Source organism: Citrus sinensis, chromosome 4 (genome assembly GCF_022201045.2).
Source record: "Citrus sinensis cultivar Valencia sweet orange chromosome 4, DVS_A1.0, whole genome shotgun sequence".
In the NCBI taxonomy this organism is placed as follows: domain Eukaryota; kingdom Viridiplantae; phylum Streptophyta; class Magnoliopsida; order Sapindales; family Rutaceae; genus Citrus; species Citrus sinensis.
In genome coordinates, this window is record NC_068559.1 from 27,913,881 (window position 1) to 27,934,460 (window position 20,580).

General features: G+C 35.6%; 4 protein-coding genes across 5 annotated transcripts; 1 reads left to right on the forward strand and 3 right to left on the reverse strand.

Annotated features, from left to right (window-relative positions):
* Positions 1 to 334: 334 nt before the first annotated feature.
* Positions 335 to 2,164, reverse strand: LOC102618065 (60S ribosomal protein L34). Its single transcript, XM_006483096.3, has 4 exons — positions 1,997 to 2,164; positions 1,813 to 1,892; positions 745 to 854; positions 335 to 651 (listed from the first exon to the last, which is right to left on the reverse strand). Exons 1-4 carry the CDS (start codon positions 2,073 to 2,075, stop codon positions 558 to 560), a joined length of 363 nt encoding a protein of 120 aa, XP_006483159.1. The 5' UTR covers positions 2,076 to 2,164; the 3' UTR covers positions 335 to 557.
* A 519-nt stretch (positions 2,165 to 2,683) lies between these two features.
* On the reverse strand, positions 2,684 to 6,587 carry LOC102617786 (uncharacterized). The gene is made up of 5 exons (XM_006483095.4): positions 6,201 to 6,587; positions 4,588 to 6,095; positions 3,511 to 3,927; positions 3,207 to 3,421; positions 2,684 to 3,114 (listed from the first exon to the last, which is right to left on the reverse strand). Exons 1-5 carry the CDS (start codon positions 6,311 to 6,313, stop codon positions 2,848 to 2,850), a joined length of 2,520 nt encoding a protein of 839 aa, XP_006483158.1. The 5' UTR covers positions 6,314 to 6,587; the 3' UTR covers positions 2,684 to 2,847.
* Positions 6,588 to 10,796: 4,209 nt separating this feature from the next.
* Positions 10,797 to 15,139, forward strand: LOC102617299 (TATA box-binding protein-associated factor RNA polymerase I subunit B). Of its 2 annotated transcripts, none has more exons than XM_006483093.4 (4): positions 10,797 to 11,660; positions 12,200 to 13,045; positions 13,155 to 13,288; positions 14,145 to 15,139. In XM_006483093.4, the coding sequence occupies exons 1-4, from the start codon at positions 11,000 to 11,002 to the stop codon at positions 14,820 to 14,822; spliced, it is 2,319 nt and encodes a 772-aa protein (XP_006483156.1). In that variant the 5' UTR covers positions 10,797 to 10,999; the 3' UTR covers positions 14,823 to 15,139. The 2 variants fall into 2 exon arrangements, with proteins under 2 accessions (XP_006483156.1, XP_006483157.1); XM_006483094.4 differs by having other exon boundaries at positions 12,203 to 13,045.
* A 1,016-nt stretch (positions 15,140 to 16,155) lies between these two features.
* LOC102616993 (zinc-finger homeodomain protein 11-like) lies at positions 16,156 to 17,517 on the reverse strand. Its single transcript, XM_006483092.3, has one exon. It carries the CDS (start codon positions 17,389 to 17,391, stop codon positions 16,447 to 16,449), a length of 945 nt encoding a protein of 314 aa, XP_006483155.1. The 5' UTR covers positions 17,392 to 17,517; the 3' UTR covers positions 16,156 to 16,446.
* Between the last annotated feature and the right edge of the window lie 3,063 nt (positions 17,518 to 20,580).

Consider the following 20,580-nt stretch of genomic DNA (forward strand, 5'->3'; position numbering starts at 1 on the left):
CAAAAAATAACACATTCAATGCAATCAGATAGTGAGACCTGCAGGACCACCGAACAAGACAAGACCTCCTGGCATTTTTTATTTTTGTCTTTGGATACAACTTCTACATTACAATGGCTTTAGAGTTCAGTCTCAAAGTCTTTCCATCACCCAATCTCAACAATATAACCAACAATGGGGCGGGAAATGTTGGTGTTGCAGTGGAAAAAGAAACATAGGAGGAAATTTTGGTTACCCAAGTTAGAAATGAAAGCACAAAGGATTAAGAGCAAATACCACATTAGCCACTTTTGATATCCCAAAAATAAAGGTGGCTGGAACCACTGATCTGATATATTTAAAAAGGAACTCTAATGGCATTAAATTGATAAAAGTACACAAAACAGCACCACAATGGTTATCAACTGAGTGCTTTAAGAATTTAGTTCATATGAGCAAGTGCGGGATTACAATTTCAAATAAAGAAAAACCTAGATTACTTCTCCATGAGTCAATATCATCATCCAAAACAACAGATATTCTAAAAGGTAGTTCGAAACTCATTAAATATTTCAGTCTTAACTCTTAGCAGCTTGCTTCTCTTTTGCCTTCTGAATCTTCAAGACCTTCTTCACAATCTTCTGCTCTTCCACCAAAAAGGCACGGATGATTCTGTTAAAAAAGTAATGATATCCAGATCAACATTACCAAATGCAAAATTTAAAGAAGAAAAGGTTGAGATTTGGGCTTTCAATAATGACAAACCTTTCCCTGACAGCAGCTCCAGACAATACTCCACCATAAGCACGGTTCACAGTCCTCCTGTTTCTGGGCAATCTGGACCTCTTATATTCAGCAGGTCTCAAATGAGGAATCTGCGCGCATAGAAACAGTCTATCATACTTCTGTGGGCAAGGTGTTAATGTCCTAAAACACACTCATAATGAATCCACAATAAATTTAGGATAACCAATACAAGTAAATATCAATTTGACACCCAGTTTTCATGAACAAAATCATCAAAGAAATGCAACAGAAACTCTATGAAGATAATGTTGGTGGCTTTTATGTATTCCACGGAATTATAGTCGGTCCACCACCGCCAACAGAGATAGGCATTATATTTGCATTTGTCCATATAAGCAGTCTTTGTCTCTTTGATTTACAAAATAGCCCAAGTCAATCACTGAATTAATATCTCTATAGGTCTGAAAGTTAACTGAATGCACATTCAAGACAACCTACGGTTTACATTCCTTAATAAAGATAGCGATTAAAAAGTAGCAAATTGCATCACTAATACAATGTAGAACAGTTCTCTAGTACCTCCACAATGCCCAACATAAAATTAGCAACTTTAAACAAAATGTTGAATATCAGTTTGAGAAACCCCTACCTAACAAAATGTACATTAGACTAGCTACAGCATAATAATTAATCAATTCCCAGTGGTTTGGGGCATATGAAAGACAGATCCGTTTGCCAAACAAGTGTTAAGAATTTCAACAACAATGTCAACTAATCAACTACCAAACAGCTTCTCCCAAATAGGTACACAAACCAGATACAAACATTTCCAACGGAAATCGACCACCAAAACGTAATCGCAAGAGGGGAAAAAAAATAATAACAAGAGATCGCACATTTTCCAACCTAATCTAATTAGCAGTTATTGTCAGCCTATTTCTTAATGTAGCCAATTGATTTATTGTTTTAAATTATTAAAATCAAATACTTTCGTAACAATTTCTTACAAGGCATATTCTTCAACACTGAAAACAAATCCTAAGACTTCTCTAGACAGATTTAAAAAGAAAAAAAGGGCACAATTACCCCTTGAATTCTCTTGCCAGTCACAGGACACTTAGGTCCACTAGCTCTTTTCTTCGTGCTCTGGTACACCAACTTCCCTCCTACACACCCACACAGAAAATTAGTTTAACTTAAAATTTCATTCACAATAACAATATTTTTTTTAAACATAAACATCGATTAAAAAATGTGTCAAATTTATTACCAGGGGTTTTGACGACGCGGTGCTGGTTTGATTTGGTGGCATAGCTGTGCCGCTTCCGGTACGTAAGCCGTTGAACCATTTTTCTCTCTCACTCTTAGGGTTTTGAAAGACACGGAGCCGAAACAGAGGAGGTTTTGCACTCGCTCACGATTGCGGATATAAAGACGGTTTCCAGTTTTAGATGCCCTAGATCCGACGGCTGGTGTTACATCTTCAATTTTGTCCACGTCGGCCTTTTTGGGCTCAATTTTTTGGCCCAGGTGGCTTTCGATTAGTGGCTTGATTTTTCCAGCCTGCAAGACTTTGTTTGGATTTTGTTTTTTTTTTTTTTTTTTTTTTTTTTTTTTGGGATCATACTCGTATTTGAAAGGCTTTATTGTGCAAAATTATCACAAGAATAATCAAAATAATGATTTTATCATTTAAATTTTGTATAGTTTGTTTCACATGTGATTCTTGTTAATAGGGGAGTCAAAGGCTCATTTAAATATGAAACCGTAACGCTATGTATATTGTTATCGTATGACTTGTGTTAATCATTCTGATTTAGAGAAAAAAAAAAAGGGGCAGTTCGCGTCACGGGCATGCATTATTATGACAGTATGAATAATAATTTTGTACCGTGATATTGAGTTTCTTGTGTACAAGAAGGGGAAAATTCAGCAGAAGACGAGAGAGAGAGAGAGAGAGAATAAAACAGTTCCAGTGAATTTATTAATGAGCTGGTGCCTCCAAATTTATACAACAGAAAACTGACGGGCGTAACCTAAACTGATTCTAAATTTGTATTGTGTTGCATTGTATTTATTTTTCTGTGTGTTCTGTAAAGTTGTATCTACGGACAAAGAGCTCTAAGCTCTTGCCGTGTCAAAAGGGAAGAGCAAAAATGATGGTTCTACGACTAACTTCCTGTTGCAAAAATTAATTTTGGCCAGCTTCTCGTGGCACCAAACTAATTGATCGGTTGTTAATTTTGTCATGGAAAGCACCCTCGAAATCAGCTTCAATTCTATCTGGGCAAAGAACAAACCACGATTGAATCTATTTCCGTGGTGCTTCTGCAACTTCTTCACTATGCAGCTACCACTTCTCAATATTTCTTTAAGCCTCTTTTCCTTCTGCATTTAAGAAGAAGAATTAAGAAAATGGTTATCTAGATGTTAAAAGGAATATGAACCAAAACAGTGCCAAAATATCGTTTGAAGCTAACCTTTTGAAAATCTGTTCGAATCTCTGACAGAAGTTCGGAATCTACGGAGTCTTGGAGCCCAGGACCCTTTAAGATCATATTATTTTCATCCTTATCGGAGCAGAGAAATTCCCAGTACACTCGCAAGGATTCTTCAATGATTTCTGTTAACGTTGGAATTGTAATTCCATCTTCCTCGTCTCCTTTTCTTCCTTTTTTATTGTTAAAGCTATCATCTGCAATGCAATTGTTTGATGTTATGTGACACGCTAATGGCTTAAAATCATGCAGCAGATTAAACACAATCGTTGGGAAATGCACTTACCTTTGATGACAGGAACTTGGAGAAAATTACAATGAGCACACCGGCTATTGACATGGTTTAGGACCCGGGTGCACCCTTGAAATGGTTCATTCTCTATGAATCTTTGCAAGAGCACTTGAAAAATTTGGAATTCACCTGCAACTTGATTGTACTGACGAAGTTCTTGAGAATCAAATTCCTGCAGCTCAAGGGCTTTCTTATATTGCCAATGGAGAATTTCCCAGGAAAGGCAAAGCTGTCCAACATACACCAACTCAAAATCCTTATGCAAATTGTCAATGAACTTAAATGCTGTGTTAGCTCCACGGCTCCTAGACTTGCATGGCCATAAGTTCTGTGCGAGAAGAGACTTGATTGCAGGAACTGAAGATTTTTGAGTTTTAATCGATTGTCCAGTCTCTTTCAGCTGAAATAAACCTACAAACGACCACAAAGCGCAAGAACAGGTAACATCATGAACGCGAATTAAAAAGTATCTCTCATAACTTATATAAATTTTAATGTTGACAGGACGAATTCCATTATTAATGTGCCACCAGACCAAACGATTATGAAGAAAAGTAGGTGGAATAATATTTAAGACCGGGGGTCCACTGATATGGACTTGCTATTAAATGTGGCACTATGCATGTACGTGAACTCGAAGACCTGGAAAACAGATGCTCAACTTTGTAGATTCCTTCTCAGCAATTTACGGATGGGAATAAAGACGACGGAGACACCGACCCCTAATGAAATATAATTCTTCATAGAGATATCTCAGGAGATAAAAAAATCCACCAGTATGATCACATGGAAAACCAGGAATTTTATTTTATTATTTGTCACACTATAGAAAAAAGAAACTTAACAGTATATAAAAAGTTAACCACATCTGAACGTAAGGAAATTAATTTATTACTAGCTTATGGAGTCTAATTAGAGAAAACATTAGACCTTTTGTAAAAGTTCTTTGACTAGGTTGATACTCAAGTCAATAGATTCATTTAATGGTTCAAGGACGCAGCAAAATACGTTGAGATTTTTGGACTTGTGTGCATAACATAACTTGAAAACTAAAAAAGGAGTTAAACTTACCAATTGCATGCATGGTCTGGGAGTTCAAGATATCCAATTTTCGCATTTTATCCAAGTAGCTCCGGTAAAACTTGTGAATTTCTTTCATATGATCCTTATGCTCGAATTTCTGATCAATCCTCAATGGCTTTAGTTCCTCGACGGTCTTTGGTGGAGACTCAGACTCTTCCATAATGGTTGGAAGCCCCCCGGTTCTAGCATATTTCAGTTCCATCTTCAACTTTTCTATAAGATCATCATCCTCTGATGCAAACTCATCTTCATCTTCATCGTCAGAATCTGAGACTGAGATGAATTCTTTCTCCTCGAAGCTGGATTCTTCAAAATATTCAGAAGTATGACCTAGATGTGCTGCTTCGTAAACTAAATCTTCCTCATCATCATGACGGTCCTCAGCTTCGTTCAGGTCCTCACTAGACAAAATTCCCTCCTCCAAAACAGCTGAATTTTCCAACTGGGATTCTTCAGACAATCCATCAGCATCTGCTAGTTCTGCCTCTTCGCGAAACAAATCTTCATCCTCGTGTTTCTCTTGGACACTGGAACTACTATAAGACTCGGGTTTCAATTCTATATAATCGTCGTCAGAATCAAACGTTACTTCTCTCATAACATATGTTTCCTGATCCCAGATGGTTTCAGTACTTTCAACCTCCTCTTCACTTAACGCTTCAAGACTTTCAGTTCCCAATCCATCACTAAAATTTCTTTCAGCCAAAAACTCATAGGAATCCAACCCAATATCATCATCACTGCATCTTGAGAAAACATCACTTGAACCAATCGTGTCAGATTCTGAATCAACTCGTGATAAGCAATCTCCCACCAGATGGGGGACTTCATTTGATAAATCATACTTTGGTAGAAATCTAAACTCTGTGAAAACTGTCATTTCATTCTCAGCTACAGCAAACATTACCTCTTCCTGTTTCTCTACAACCTTGTCAACAAAAACAGAATCCTCTGCTTTCTCTTGCTCAAACACCTTGTCTGTATCGAAAAATGATGTTTCCTTCTCTTCTTTCTTCAGAGACTGGTCAAGAAAATCCCCTATTTTCTCATGACCAAAAACCGCGCCCGTATCAAGAAATGATTTTCCCACCCTTTTATTAAAATCATTGTCAACAGAATCCTCTTGTTTCTTCAGAACCTTGTCAACAGAATCCTCCGCTTTCCTTTGATCAATAACCTCTTCGCCTTCGGTTGCTGGTATTTTATTATCACAATTGGTGGAATCATTTGAACTCACATATAATTCTCGCACAGAAAAAATCATACTTTTTTGTTCTTCAATGAACCAGCTGATAACTTTCCCAGACGATAACTCATACTTGCTAGTGCTTGAAGCCATAACAGAGTTCTCTGTTTCTCCTCCAATTTGATTTACCCGCTCTCCATCATCAACCTCATAACCATTCCCCTTTTGGCCAAATTCTTCGATAGTTTCGCCCTTTTTGTAACAATTTGTACCAAATTGATCATTGAAATTATGGATTCCTTCCTTAAAACTGCCAAAAAAGAAAAAAAATCAGTCCAAATCCACCCAAAATAAACAAAAAAAAGAAGCAAATTCAATAACAAAGAAGGAACTAAATTGAACTGATCATATATACCTGAAAATATATGAGCCAATTCCAAGAACAAGAACCCAGCACTGGGAAACAAAAACCCTGAAAGAATCCGCAAAACGAAACATATTTTCATACAGAAATTTGTTGGTACCCATCAACTCAATCAAACCTATTTATGTGAGAATTTATTCATTTGTAAGCAAAGTTAATGAAGACGAATGTGACTTCGAAGATGAGAATTTAGAATTAGAATTTTTCTGCCAAAACACAAGGGAGATAGTGGACTCTCTCCACTTGTGTAGAAAGCGAAATCTTTGGTGACGAAACGCAGCATCTGTATGTCCAAATTGCGCGATTAATGGGAGAAATTGTGGAGAAAAATATTTAGAAGCATGATTCGTGCGCGGAAGAATTTATCAGTTATTGTCCGTTTCAGTTTTTATCGCAAAGTTTTGGAATATTCTGTTTGTGGAGGTGACACGTGTCAATGTGTGCGTAATCAAAAGTCAAAATCTAGTTAAAGCCAAGCTGAGACTGTGCTTGGATTTTTGTTCGCACGAAAGCTTCCTCATCGGACATTTGGAATGGGTCAGTCGGTCGGTGGCGTTTGGATTGGTTACTTGTTTGGTTCTTGTGTGGGCTTATTCTAATCCCGATACTGGACGTGTTAGTACCGAGAACCAAACATGATATACGGATTTTTCCTTTTTCCTTTCCATGGAAGAGTCGAGGAACAGGAAAAAAATTGATCTTGATTTGAGTAGGGCTAATTGGGTAAACGGCTTTCCTAAACTGGAGAAATCATAGACTTATCTGTGGGTTTTTTTTCTTCTTTTTTTTGGGTGGGGGGAAGGTAAAAGGACTCTTTTTTCTCATAGTTGATGGATTTCTGGTTTTTTTACTAGTATTTGAGATAGATTTGTAAACTATGCCCCGTAAATTTTGGATTATGTTATATAAATGTATGAATTTAAGAAAATGAGTACAGCCTTTTATGAGACTCCTCCTAACCAATAATTTATATAGATTTTTGAGCTATGCTTGATTAACTTTTAAATTATGTTCTATAAAATGAATGAATCTATAATTTTAATCAACTTCAATTGTGATGTTTGGTGAATTGAAATGTAGAAGTGTTTTTTTTTTAAAAAAAGAGAGAAATCGTTCACTTTTTTCTTTAATTCTTTTGCTTTTTCTTTTCTATCTTACAGTTTTATAAAGCATGCTTTTTTTTTTTTGTCAAAGCAAAAATCTATTATATAATATAAAAAAGGGGAAAAATATTAGGGGATGCTTATTTTTATTCAAGCGAGAGAGAGAGAGAGAAGAGAGATAAGTGAGTGGGAGAAGTCTAATTAAATTTTTAACTCTTTTTTTTTTAGGATTTTAATTCAGGTGGTTACTGGTTAGGTAAACAATAAAAAAAAATGAAAAACTTTAAAATTGTTTAATTAAGCACATGAAAACAAGCGAATAGATATGCTTAATATATCGGATGAACGAAGAGGTAATTGATATGAAAGCGAAGGTATTAAAAGAAAAAAAGAAAAAAAAAATCTTAGTTTCTTAACAATTATTAATTAAGTTCAAAGCGTGAACAATACGTACTTCCTTCCCATACGGCGACTCGGCATAGTACCTACGCTGCTTTAAAGTACAAAATTAATTCTCATCAAAAAAAAAAAAAGTACAAAATTAATTAAAAAAGAAATGGGTTATCATTGCGTTAGCCACGAATGCCGCTGACGGACCCGTTTTTGTCTGAAGTCAATTATCAAATAATCACACATCAGCCGACTTCATTCATTGGGAATTGGACGGTTTGGATTGATGCTTTGCCAGTCATTTCAGTCTTGCAATCATACCTCAAACAATTATAAACCAATAAACAAAGAGAAAACGCAATGAACCATTGGCCGTGACGCTTTTGGCAGTTCTATGCAGAGTTATTCCTACAGACATGAACATGAATACATGATGCGGCTACCAATTGGAGTGAGCTTAAGCAAAAACAAAATTATCGTGATTTCCAAAACCCTACGAAGACAGCCATTAAGGAGTACTTCTTTGTAGCCAAGCCATTGGATTAAAGGGACCATTTTGTTCTTCACTTTGAAAGTGCAGTGCTTCTTAAGCTAACATACAAAGTTGGCTTCGTTTTTGGCACCATGTTTGATGTTTCCCACGTACAATTTTAGGGCTTTAATCATCGAAGAGAGGGTAGTGTTAGTTTTTGATCAGGTGACCGAGTCAAATGAGAAAAAAAATCAAAGTTTCAATTGCAGGCTACTGAGTCAATGAGAAAAAACCAAAGCTTCAATTACGGGGCAAGGTTGAAGAAAAGATTTCTCCAATGACTTTGTAGAAGCAAAGGAAAAAAGCACTGAGCAAAGCCTACCAATACACACACTTTTCCATTGACACACTTGTAAGGTTGGAGACTAACATATTTATAGAAACTTGTTAAGCGTGTGAAAATTCTGAATGATGAATTTTGGTTACATGTATTCGAAATACATAACATTATTAAACAAAAGGTCTCAAGTTAAACAAAATTATATAGTACGGTGCAATGAATTATTGAACCAAATTATATATATATGGCTAACAATATTCTGCTCAATGAGCTATTGAACCATGTGATATCCTAATTAAAAGTTAAGGATATATTTATTCCATTAATATGTATTTTCTGAGGGAGAATGGGAGATGTCTATATCCCAACCCAATTATGTAAGAGGGGAATAAAGCCCACAACAACAACAATTTTCGGACTTACTTTAAGAGTTTGGATTTATTTGTACCAAAAAATAATTTAATAAACATTCTTTTAGAATTAAACTTGAGTTTAGATTATGACAAAAATTTCAATAATATCTCATAAATAATATGCTAAATGTGATAAGTGATAACGAGTCTAGTACGATAAGGAGTTAAGAGTTCCTTGATATTTTTAATTTCATGAAAATAAATAATAGAAGATGCATTTGGCAAGGGTGTTTCCTACTTATAATTAATGGGATTCTATTGATAATGGATTATCTCTATTCTTCATTATTTCTTAATAATAAATGAATTTTTCTAATGATCTGAGTTATACTGAACTTTTAAATTTTTTTACTATAGGTCTTTCAATTAGTGATGGCAATGGGGCAGATATGGGTTGGATCTACTCTGCTCCAGATCCAGATCCATAATAAAAATCAAGATCCGTATATGCTCCAGATCCGTCATGAATTCATATTTTTCGCTCCATATCCAGATTCAAAAAAGAAATAAATATCTATATATGCTCCAAATTCGAAAAAAAATTAAAATTCAAATCTGCTCTAAACTTATCATGAATTCTAAAACTCATCAATTAAAAAGTAATAATTTTTTAGAATGAAAATTGAAGGCTAAAATGTATTGATAACAAATAAATTATATAATTTTTTCTCAAAAATATAATAAATATTGTAGCTTATACTTTTATACCAAAACAACAAATAAGATAATAAAATATCATTTAAAAGTAATTGCAGGAGTAAGATCAATCTAATATTCTATTGTCTCCTTCATCATTATAATTATCCACGACACACCCACCCTCATTCCTATAACATTAGATAATGACATATAAATTAAATATGATTTATATTCAATCATTTATTATTTTTATTATGACCATATTTGACTAAATATATGAATAACTATATTCCTTAAAAATTATTTGGCCAATATAATAAAATAAATTGCTAGGTGGTATTACTTGGATTGTAATTTGAATATTGCATGCACATACTTTAGGGCTGGCTGACCTCTTAATTTACAAAATTAACTTTTAAGTTTTAAGAGTTTAAATGCATGGTAAATACCACTAATATGCTATGAATAAAGTTTATTATCAGTATAATTGCACAATTGTTAAGAAACTTTTAAAATAAAATTAAATTAAAAGATAGGTGGATATGGATATGGATTTAGATATTAAGATAGATCCAGACATGCTCCATCTCCGTCTTAGATCTGCACATCAATATCTAAATCCGATCCAAATTCATTTTAAACTGACCCAAATATGATCCAATTGGATTTGGATCACATGGATCTTGGGTCAGATCCAATCCATTGCCATCCCTACTTTCAATAACAATATTTAAAAAAAAATATTATTTTTTTAACTTCTTTACTTTATTTATTTACTACCTATAAATCTGCACTTGTTTGCTCATTACATATAAACGCGAAGAAGGCATGCATTGCTTATATGCATTCCCCAAATTTTGTTTTTGGCTCTGTAAGAATTCAAAGAGTTATACTGCTACTAGAGTACTAGTGCTATATCAGTTTATGGATTGATTTTTTGTTTTCAAAGTGTATTATTAAAATAAAACAATTAATTTTATATAAATATTTATTATTACGTTATTTTATGTGTTTGGTTTTTTTTTTAAATACCTAAAGTAATCAAAAGAAAAGTAAAAAAAAAGGTTATATCGACTTATTGAAAAACAATTTTCATAAAAATTATACTAAATACAGTTTTATTGTTATAATTTTTAAAATAAACTGCCAAACATATTTTATTTTTTATTTTCAGATATTAATTTACCGACAAATTCTTCTTTATTTTCACTAAGAACTGATCATTCATATTTTATAAACCAAATTAAAAAACGCAACTTAGAAAAACACCAAACGAGCGCTAAAAATACTCCTTTTGTTTTTCAGGCAGTAGCCAAGCAACCGAACAGCCTCGCCGCCAAAAAGCCGACCGTTAAAACCTAAGCCCTAAATCCCCGCGAACAGAATGAACCAAACAAAACAAGCTCTAATATGACAAATCAATTAACCGATCGATGGCGGACGGCGAGGGCGATATTCGAAGATTGAAGTGCAAGAAGTGCGACAACGTTGGATTCGAGTGCGCGTACGACGGCTTTTATTACTGTACGCATTGCAATGCCCTGGACGATGAAATCGTCGAAACTGGCGTCGCCGATGAGGACTTCATGGCCACCGGTGCCGGCACCGGCACCGCCCTCTACCAAGCCAGCCACGCCCGCCAAGTCGCCAATTCCCGTCCTGCCAACCATTTCGTCCCTCTCTCTCAACAATCGTCGTTCTGGTCCCCGCTACTCGACGAACCAAACACCACCACCACCACCACCACCACCACAGCAAATTACAACGATCTGGATTCGATTATTCATAGAATTAAGAGGGAGGAGGTTAGTTACACGGACATGGTGGGGCCCACGGAGCCGCAAGATTTCGGGTCGTCGGGTCCGGTTAAGGCGGATTACGAGGATTACCATTTTGAGGTGAGGATGAAGTACGTGATGGGGATGCAGTTGATGATTCAGTTACAGTGTGAGGCTTTAGTTGACAAGTTTAATGTTTGTCCTTTGATCTGCGGAGTCGCTGCATCAATTTGGTTTAGATTTCTTGCATCAACTGGCCTTCTTAGCCAAGGCTGGGCTGATGAGGCCATTGTCCAATCTGAGAGTCAAGAACTAGGTACCATACATATTTTACCTTATTATGTTTTTAACCACTGTACTAAAGCTTAACTATATATTTAATTTTTTTAAAAAAATAATAATTTAACAGCTAACAACTAATAATTTTATCTATCAACTATCTCTGATTCCATTCCACAAAAACTTTTGGATTAATTCAAACCTGCCCTTATATTGTTTTTTGCAGCTTACTTGTGTCTAAAATTTTGGTATGATTTTCAAGAATGGTATCTTTGAGTTTGAGAGTGCAATTGGTGGCTAATTATTCTTTTGTGTTTGACTGAAATAGATAAAAAGTGCCTCTTTAATGTAGACAATACTTCGTATGTTAGTTAATATTGTTCCTTAGAGATTACAAACATAGATGAATCTATTCAATTTGGTCATGTAAAGACATAATAATTAAATTGACATATAACATATTTACTTTCTTCCTCTCCTCTCGATGCCAAATGATCAAGAGTGATATACAATCTGTTTTTTGTTAATTTATGGTAATGTTCTTAATCATTGCATATATTTCATGATTGAATACAGCAGAATCAAAAGATTTTCAGCCACGTGCTAAGTACAGAGATGAGCCTCACACTTTACATGGTCAGAGAGCAGTAATGATATGGTATAAGTTGTTGAGACAGAAGATACCATTATCCTCCTCTTTAGCAATATCATTTTTAGCTTGTCATGTTGTGAGGGAAGCAATTTTGCCAACTGACATTGTAAAATGGTCGATTGAAGGGAAAATTCCATATTTTGCTGCGTTTGTGGAAATTGAAAAACGGTTTGGGCAGACTTCAGTTGCTTGCTCACTGAGTCCGAGTTTTATGTTTAGGCCATCTAAATCTGTTCCTTCACAAAAATTGGAATCATTTGCAGCCTCCATAGCTGAGTCCATTGGGTTACATTTACCTCCAGTAAACTTCTATGCTCTAGCCTCCCGTTATCTGAAGCAATTATGTCTTCCTGTTGGGAAGGTTCTTCCACGTGCCTTGAAAATACAAGAGTGGTCAATGCCGCCAGATTTATGGTTATCAACAAATGAGTGTAGGTTTCCTACTCGTGTCTGTGTAATGTCAATACTGATTGTATCCATTAGAATTCTCTATAACATAAATGGTTTTGGGGCATGGGAAAAAAGTTTGTCCAGTCGCAAATTTTTCTCATCAACATCCAATATTGGAGGAAAGTTCGACCCTGAGTGTAATTCCAAAATGAGAGATGAGGTTGAGGAGATTTCCTGTTCTCCATCCAGTGTTATTGGTGATTCTAATGCAAAATCTAGCAAGAATTCATCACATTTCAAGGAATCTGAACTGGACGCTGAAGCTCTTCTTTATGACCTTGAAGCAAGATACAATGATATCCATGACAGTGTCACTTATGGTAACACTTTGGTCATAGTTCTGAGATTTCCGTGCTGTTGATGTCAGCTCATTATCTGTAAGAATAAGCAGTTATAGAATTGTTAACTCTTCTTACCCTGCATGTGCAGAGCATTCCAAGGACTTACCAACATATCTAAAGTATTGTAAGGATGTGGTCTTTGCTGGACTAGAACCACCACACGATGACCCTGAAGAAGCAATCATGATAGAAAAATTTTGGAAATTCTATCAGAATGAAAAGGTAAATTATAGCTTCAAGCTAGTTTGCATCTTTTACTTGGCAAATGTATGGTGATGGATTAAGTTCATCTTGGAATATTTTCAAACACAGGTTCATTTAACTGCAGTCTGGATTGATAACATAAAAATTACTTTCTGGTCTTAAGTTTGTTAAAAAATTAATTTATACCACATTTTCTAGATTTTGAAAAATTAGAAATAGGATTTTTTTTATATCTTTTCTTGAGTTTTTCTTGTTCAGTGGATGCATTCTGGAATATAATCCTGTCTGAATTTTTTTCTGCTATTTTTTTCTGCCGAATTTTAGAAAAAGTGATCCAACAAGAATGTGATATACAGTTTTGAATTGAATAGATGGCTACGAAATTATTGTTACTCAGTTTTTAAGTACAGAAGTATAAAAGGCATATTTGCTGCTGCTTTAGTATGATCTTGGAGTGAAATTCTTTAACTTTTAGATTATAAAATAATGATCAGGCTCAATGAAGATATAGCCCGTATCATTGGGACTACTATCCTAATTTTGTTGACATGGAAATGCATCTAATGTTATTATTACTTCAGTGCTTTTGTCCGCATGTCATAAATTTACCTGTTTTCTCCCATTTGAATGTAGGTTGGATTTTACATTCATATTTCAATTGAATGCTACTTTAAGTTTTCGTCACTTGTTATCCTGTGCCTGACATGTTTTGCGTGTTACGACTTCTGTGTGCTCATGTGCGTGCTCATGTGTTGGGTGCAAGACATGAATGATTTCTGCTCATTTAAGAAGTTCTTGAGCTGTGAAAAAAGGAGGGGAAAAAAAGGCACCGTCTAATGTTTGTGTCAATTTGGAAACTTTTCAATGATTTCAGGAATCAGAAGCGGCAGAAGACTCTGGAAAGAGATGTGGTATTGCTTCTAAGCGAAAGAGATCAAGGGATGATTTATCTCTTGGCAGTCACTACAAGGAAAGTGAAAAAATAAGAGAGAAAGAGTTTACTACTAGGCTGTCTGCGTCTGCTGATTATGAAAGCTTTAGTGGAGATGATTATCCCCAGCAGAGTTTGAATGGTGATAATTCTTCTAAAAGTTCAGAGGAATATCCAAATTCAGAAGCCATTGATGAAGCTTCAGCAGAGACAATAATAGATAGTGCCGTTAAACGGTTGAAATTAGACATGGAGAATAATAGATTCTGTTACATTTCACCTAGGGTGCAAATCAAGAGGCTTGATTATCTTCAGTATGTGAGAAAGAGCGATGAAGGTGCCTTGACATATGCTGCTCATGCAGATTATTACATATTGCTTCGTGCTTGTGCCACCATTGCCCAGGTTGACATTCGGAGTATGCATATGGCAGTCTTGAGTTTTGAGAGAAGACTGGCTTGGCTGGAAAAAAGAATTGATCATTGCTTGCACTTGACTCCCCCTAGTGTTACTTGTCGGTTCTGTAGTGATCCAGTAGAACTGGCTGCAGGCGATCCCATTTGTAATGCAACAGAAGATTCAGCAGATGATCACATCGGGTTGTCAAATTTGAATACATGAGGTTACAAATTATGATACTTATCACAAGGCTCTTTTTCTTTGTTTAGAATATTAGTCTGATTATGACGGTTTGTACCGGCCTCAGTACAGCATTCATTGGTTAACTATCCAAGCAAGGCAGTCGAAACTTGCCTGCGCCGCAGGTTCTTCGCCGGAGGAAGCCCATATTACGAAACTGGAAAGCAGCAATCCAAAACCTTTTAACTTGGCCCACCCCGTAGTGGACCTGGTTTGAAAGGTATTGAAAGCAAAGAATGATTTTGTTTAGTATAATCGTTTCTCTATTGAAAAATCTCAAATTCTTTCTATTTCTTTTACACTATTTTTCCAATTTTTTGTTCATGGCTCCCCAAGTTATGAGGTATTATTTGTGTACGCAATTGTGAATTTTAGAGTGTCAAAAAAATAATCTCAAGGACATAACAAAAAATTAGAAATTTCTAAGGAAGAGTAGAGAGCACTGTAACAAACAACATGATAAACACTGTGTGTGTGTGTGTGTGTGTGTGTAAGTTTTATTTGAAAGCCAATGTGTTCCTTTTTGCTTTTCATGTTATTGTAAATTGTAATATTCGATTCCCGAAGGAAGAAAAAAAAGAAAAAAGAATGTATTCTTCCGTAAGACAGACCAAGTATCGGCATTAGTGTAAATTTCATCTGAAATCAAAAGACAGAATTTGAGGTTTGGAAGTTTGGAACCTTGGATTTTATTATCTTCACGTTAAACATGAAACGACGGTACGTTTGCCACCGCCACAGTTGATAAGTGTTAACCAAGAATGTGTCGTAAGTTTTGGGTTCTCTTTCTCAGAAAAGCGGCCACATCATAAGAGACGGAAGGCAATAATGTGAACACGTGGCAAATCAATTAGGCCGAAAAGTAGTTTGATGGGGAGATCATTATTGAATTTATTAATCCACATGCGTGGCTCTGTTTAGCTTATTATTATTAATTTTAGAAGCTGAAGAAAAACAAAACTTGCCGCTTTGATAAACCGACCAAATAAGGAAAGGTGGCAGTATTCAAAAGCACATCCCCTAAGCAAAAACTTGCTTGCCATAAAAGCTCAGATATAAAAAATAAAAAAAAAAAGATAACATACAAAAATGCAGACATGTTGTTAATCATTAATCCCAAATCTTTAAACCCAAAACAAATCTTTATGCCTAAGACCTAAAATATAATAAAATATTAAATACAAGAAACTCAAACGGTACGGGAGCCATACTTACACACATCTGCAAAAGTAGAAATGCTTTATAAATGAATAGTCAGAATTCACATGCCCTATCATAACAAATCAACCCCAAGATATTGATAAGCTACTGAAAATTGGGACAAAAGAGTATGGAGAATCTTTCATTAAGAGCGGCCACCATTAAGAGAATTAAAAACACACATGGGATAAACACTTGCAAGAAGAAAGCGAGACAAAACCCTAAATCTAATGTAGAAGATGAAGGATATAATTAAGACTAATTAGCATATAATTAAGTTAAAATTGACAATGATAATTGCGATATCATCTATTCTCTTCTTCACCCACATCAAAATCAAGAAAGGAAAAAAGGTAAAACATCTTCCATTTCCAGTCAAAGCTAGCAACTTGTTCATTAATTTAATTTACTCTTCACATTTAGGAGCCACAGCAACACTACCGTTTCCATTTCCGTCATTGTGGTTTTTGCAGTTGCCATTGACGTCAAAACTAACCCTGCTGCAACCATTGACAATGTCATTAATGTTCTTGTTATTGATACTCCTCTGATCTTTTCTCCCGGAAGCGTTCTTGTTGTTATGCATCCAGACTTTGAACACGCGTCTGCTAACACCAACTTCACTGCAGAAATCTTGGGTCAATTTCTCTTCAGCTCTGTTCATCTTCCAGCCTAGCCTTTCGGCAAAAGATAACATTTTTTCTTTCTGCTCTTGTGTAAACTTTGTTCTTGATCTCTTCTTTCCATTATCTGATGAATTTGCAGCAAGCACTTGATTGAAGGGAGGCTGGTGCTGGGGATAATGATGATGACGAGGATGATTATCATCACCATCATCAGGCGGTGCAGAGAAGCCAGTGCTGAGAGCCAGCAGCATGTGGGGCGCAGATGAGTAGTAAGAGCAAGGAGTTGGTGAGGTAACTGGCTGGTGATGTTGAGGTGAGTTTGTGTTTGTGTCTGGGCTTGGAACCGTGCTGGGGTCTGTGCTGTGACTTGCTGTTGCTGCTGGAGGCAAACGGTGAGTGGCGGCGGCGTTGGGTTCATAAGGGTCACGGCGGTGGAAGTTGCGGTGACAGCCACAGGCGGCGCAGTTGAGGGATGCGGGATCATTAGAGGTTGCTGTGGGGCTAGGCATGAATTCACCACACCCATCCAAGGCATGTCCACCAAGGCTAGCAGCATGATTTTTCAGACATTCTTTGTAAGAAACCACCATTTGTAGTGGTGGTACAAATGAGCTGCTGGTGTAAAAAGATTGAGACTTTTTGTTCTTGGGGAGGATTATTTTTGGTGGGGACTCTGTTTCTGTATCTGGATTTTTGTTGGTGTTGATGTTGTTAGTTAAGTCCATGTCTTCTTATAAGATAACTAGCTAGCTGAGCATTGGGATGTCGATTAGGGTGCGTTAAGTCAAGAGGTTTTTATTTCTATCCTCTAATGGGTGTGATTAGAGATAGCTAGTAGTTTAATGAATTGTGATTTGATAATTAAAGAACACGATAACGATGATGATAAAGTGCTTTAGAAACGAAAAAGAAAATTAAAAAAAAAATGATAAATATCTAGGTTAATTGACAAAAGTGCGTATAAAACAAAATGCACGCCACCTCAAATTGCAACAATTAGTGTAATGTGAAATCTGGAACATGGCTATAACTTAGGATTAGGTTTAGGCTATGTGTTCAGCAATTTCCTCATCGGGGTTCTTCATTCTCTTTCCCTATATTTCTCTTTAATTAGTTGGTTCTTGGCAGCAAATACTTTTCAACCATTTTGAGTACGAACAGAACAGTGACCTGACACATATGTCCTAAACGGGATACGTGGCTCAAGAATATTAGGCAAAGTACCAGGACGGCTGAGAGGTCCTGGCCTTATTCAGTACTGCAATGAAAATTTGCCGCACAATTATCTTGCTGTATACATGAAAACACAAGAGTTTTTGCTTTTTGTCTGCTGATATAAATTGAAAGTTGCCAAGTTTTCTTACTCGGATGGCAATAAATTAGCAGTGATTAAAGGAATGCGAACATATATACATGTTAATAAAGATGGCTAAGCTTACATTTTTCTTCACAAAATGTGGGGCAAACATGTGCTTAGCATGGGCTGGAACTGTTGTAACTGTCACCATTACGATCAATTCTGAAACCTGTATACAAAATTCGAACCTAATTTTCCTGTTCAAGGAGTAAACTTGTCTAATTGCCTTGCATGATTGATAAATTGACAAACACCTCAACAAGTTTACTTGATCTTTCAGTAATCTTAACATGTTGCTTACAGAATCAAAACAGATGTCATTACCAAAACAAAAACAAAAGAATGTTGGTCTGGGGCCACACACATACAAGCAAAGAATCTGGATTAGTATTAAGGATTGCCTTTAATCATCATTATCCCTCTGCTTCCACGTGCTCAAGAGTAGACTGTTACACGGCGACTCGCCACGCTTCTTCATCTCTTTGAAAAAAAAAAAAAAGAAAAGAAGAAGAAATTCCCTAAGTTAGCTTCTTTAATTCCATCAATCTTTTTGATTCAAAAAAATTCATAAGCATGCATTAATTTGTGTTCATTGCAACAACTGTCCTTGCTTACTGTAATTTGTTTATGTGATTTTCTGTTAATTTCTCTGTGAAATGGCAAGAGCAAAGCCATTGAATGCGTATAGTAAAATATTTAACTGGTGTTTTATGGGCAGCAATTACATCAATGAGTGGGAGGGAATGACACGAATTAATTGGAATGAGTGGATTGAAAGAAAAGATTTGACAAAAGGAAGCAGCTTGAGATCAAAAGTAGTCGTCACTGCAGGTAGCAATGCATTAGGAGAATGCACTGTTTTAATGACGAGATATCAGCGTACTTAAATTTGAAAACAAGCTTTACTTTTAAACAAAATTAAATCATTTGCCACTAATGGAATTTTACGTAAGCACGACACTACTATATTAAGCCATTGAACGTGGTCGAGGGATACAAAAGTCCAATAAGTTTTTTACCTGCGGTTGGATATCAAATCATGTCACTAAATCAAATCTTAGGACAATAAGATTCATTGCAACTTATGGGAAGAGAGAGGTTAATGTTTGATGGGCAACAACTAAATATAATGGAGTCGGAGACTAATCCCTAACCAACAGTGCTAGATGTGATATTTCTATCCTTGTATGTTGTTTTAACTGGGGACTATTCCTCATTCCCCCAAATCACTTTCAATTAGAATCCAAGACCAAAAAGTGTCTTCGAAAATATTATTGCATCTCATGTGGTTTCAAATTTCAAATCCCCTTTCGAGTTTGATAAGACATTTTTAAAATTTACAATCTTTGGCACGAGCGATAGCTCTTACTCTAGGGGAGACTCGGGGGTCATGGCAATTCCTTTTGAGGGCAAAATGACAGGGGCTAAATGCTGTAGGCCGCAGAAGTTGGTATTAGGAGTCAACAAAATTTTTATTAGATTAGAACGAAGATTCTGGCATTTGTGTCATTGTCAAGGAAGCATGCGCAATTGACATTAAAAGTAAAATAAAAAATTACAGAGAGAAATGATGAAATTAGATTAGCCAATTGGAGCGTAGCGTCTTATTGTTCAGCTCAGTTATTATTATCACCGGCCATGTTGCTTGTACAGGGTGTTTTGCTGTTTCTTTACAATTATTTTCATATTATCTCTTTGTATTTTATTGTCTAATCGGGCACAAGATGCTTGTGATTTACATATTTATCTCTTTGTATTGTATTTATCATTATGAGAGTTGTCTTTGCAATTTTTTGGCAAAGGATATGCAACAACATTTGAGGCGATATTATTCTAGTAAATAAAGGAGAAATGGTATTATTTAACAATAAAAAATCTGCGAAACTCTATTTTTTTAAAAATATATCAATAACTAGTTAAGAGTTTTTGGAGTTTTGAGAATCTATTCCATTGAGAAGAAAATAAAGGGAGCTCAAGTTGGCGGGCTAAATATTCATTCTGACCTACTAACAACTAATTTTATTATATAAAATAGTTTGGATATCTGATCAATCCATAATGAGTCAAGTTTACGTTATAATTTAGATGAAATTTATTTTTCGTTAAAAAAAAAAGTTTCGATGAAGGTTCAAAGTTGAAGATAGCTAATCGAATGAAAATATGGATCCAACCATTCAATTAAATCCCTTGTGAGCACTGAGCACATAACTCTATAGATTTTTTTTTAAAAAAAAATATTGATATATTACAATAAAAATTTTATTAATATTTATAATCAAATAACAATTGAAACTCTACTTCGCCGTTCTAGCATAACATAACCCTATAGATTAAGTTAACAGAATGGTATGAAAATGGCACAAATATCTTTACCACAATGGTCAAAAGAACAGTAGGTCGTGTAATAATTGAGGCTATGATGGGGAAGACATGCAGGTCCTCAAAAGGTTACAGCTAAGGTGTTGGGCGAGGGTTGAAAAATCAACCCAAGTACAACAACGCTCGACAATTTAAGAAAATGGGGCACTTGTGCTGCGCCTTAAATTTTCTACACCTA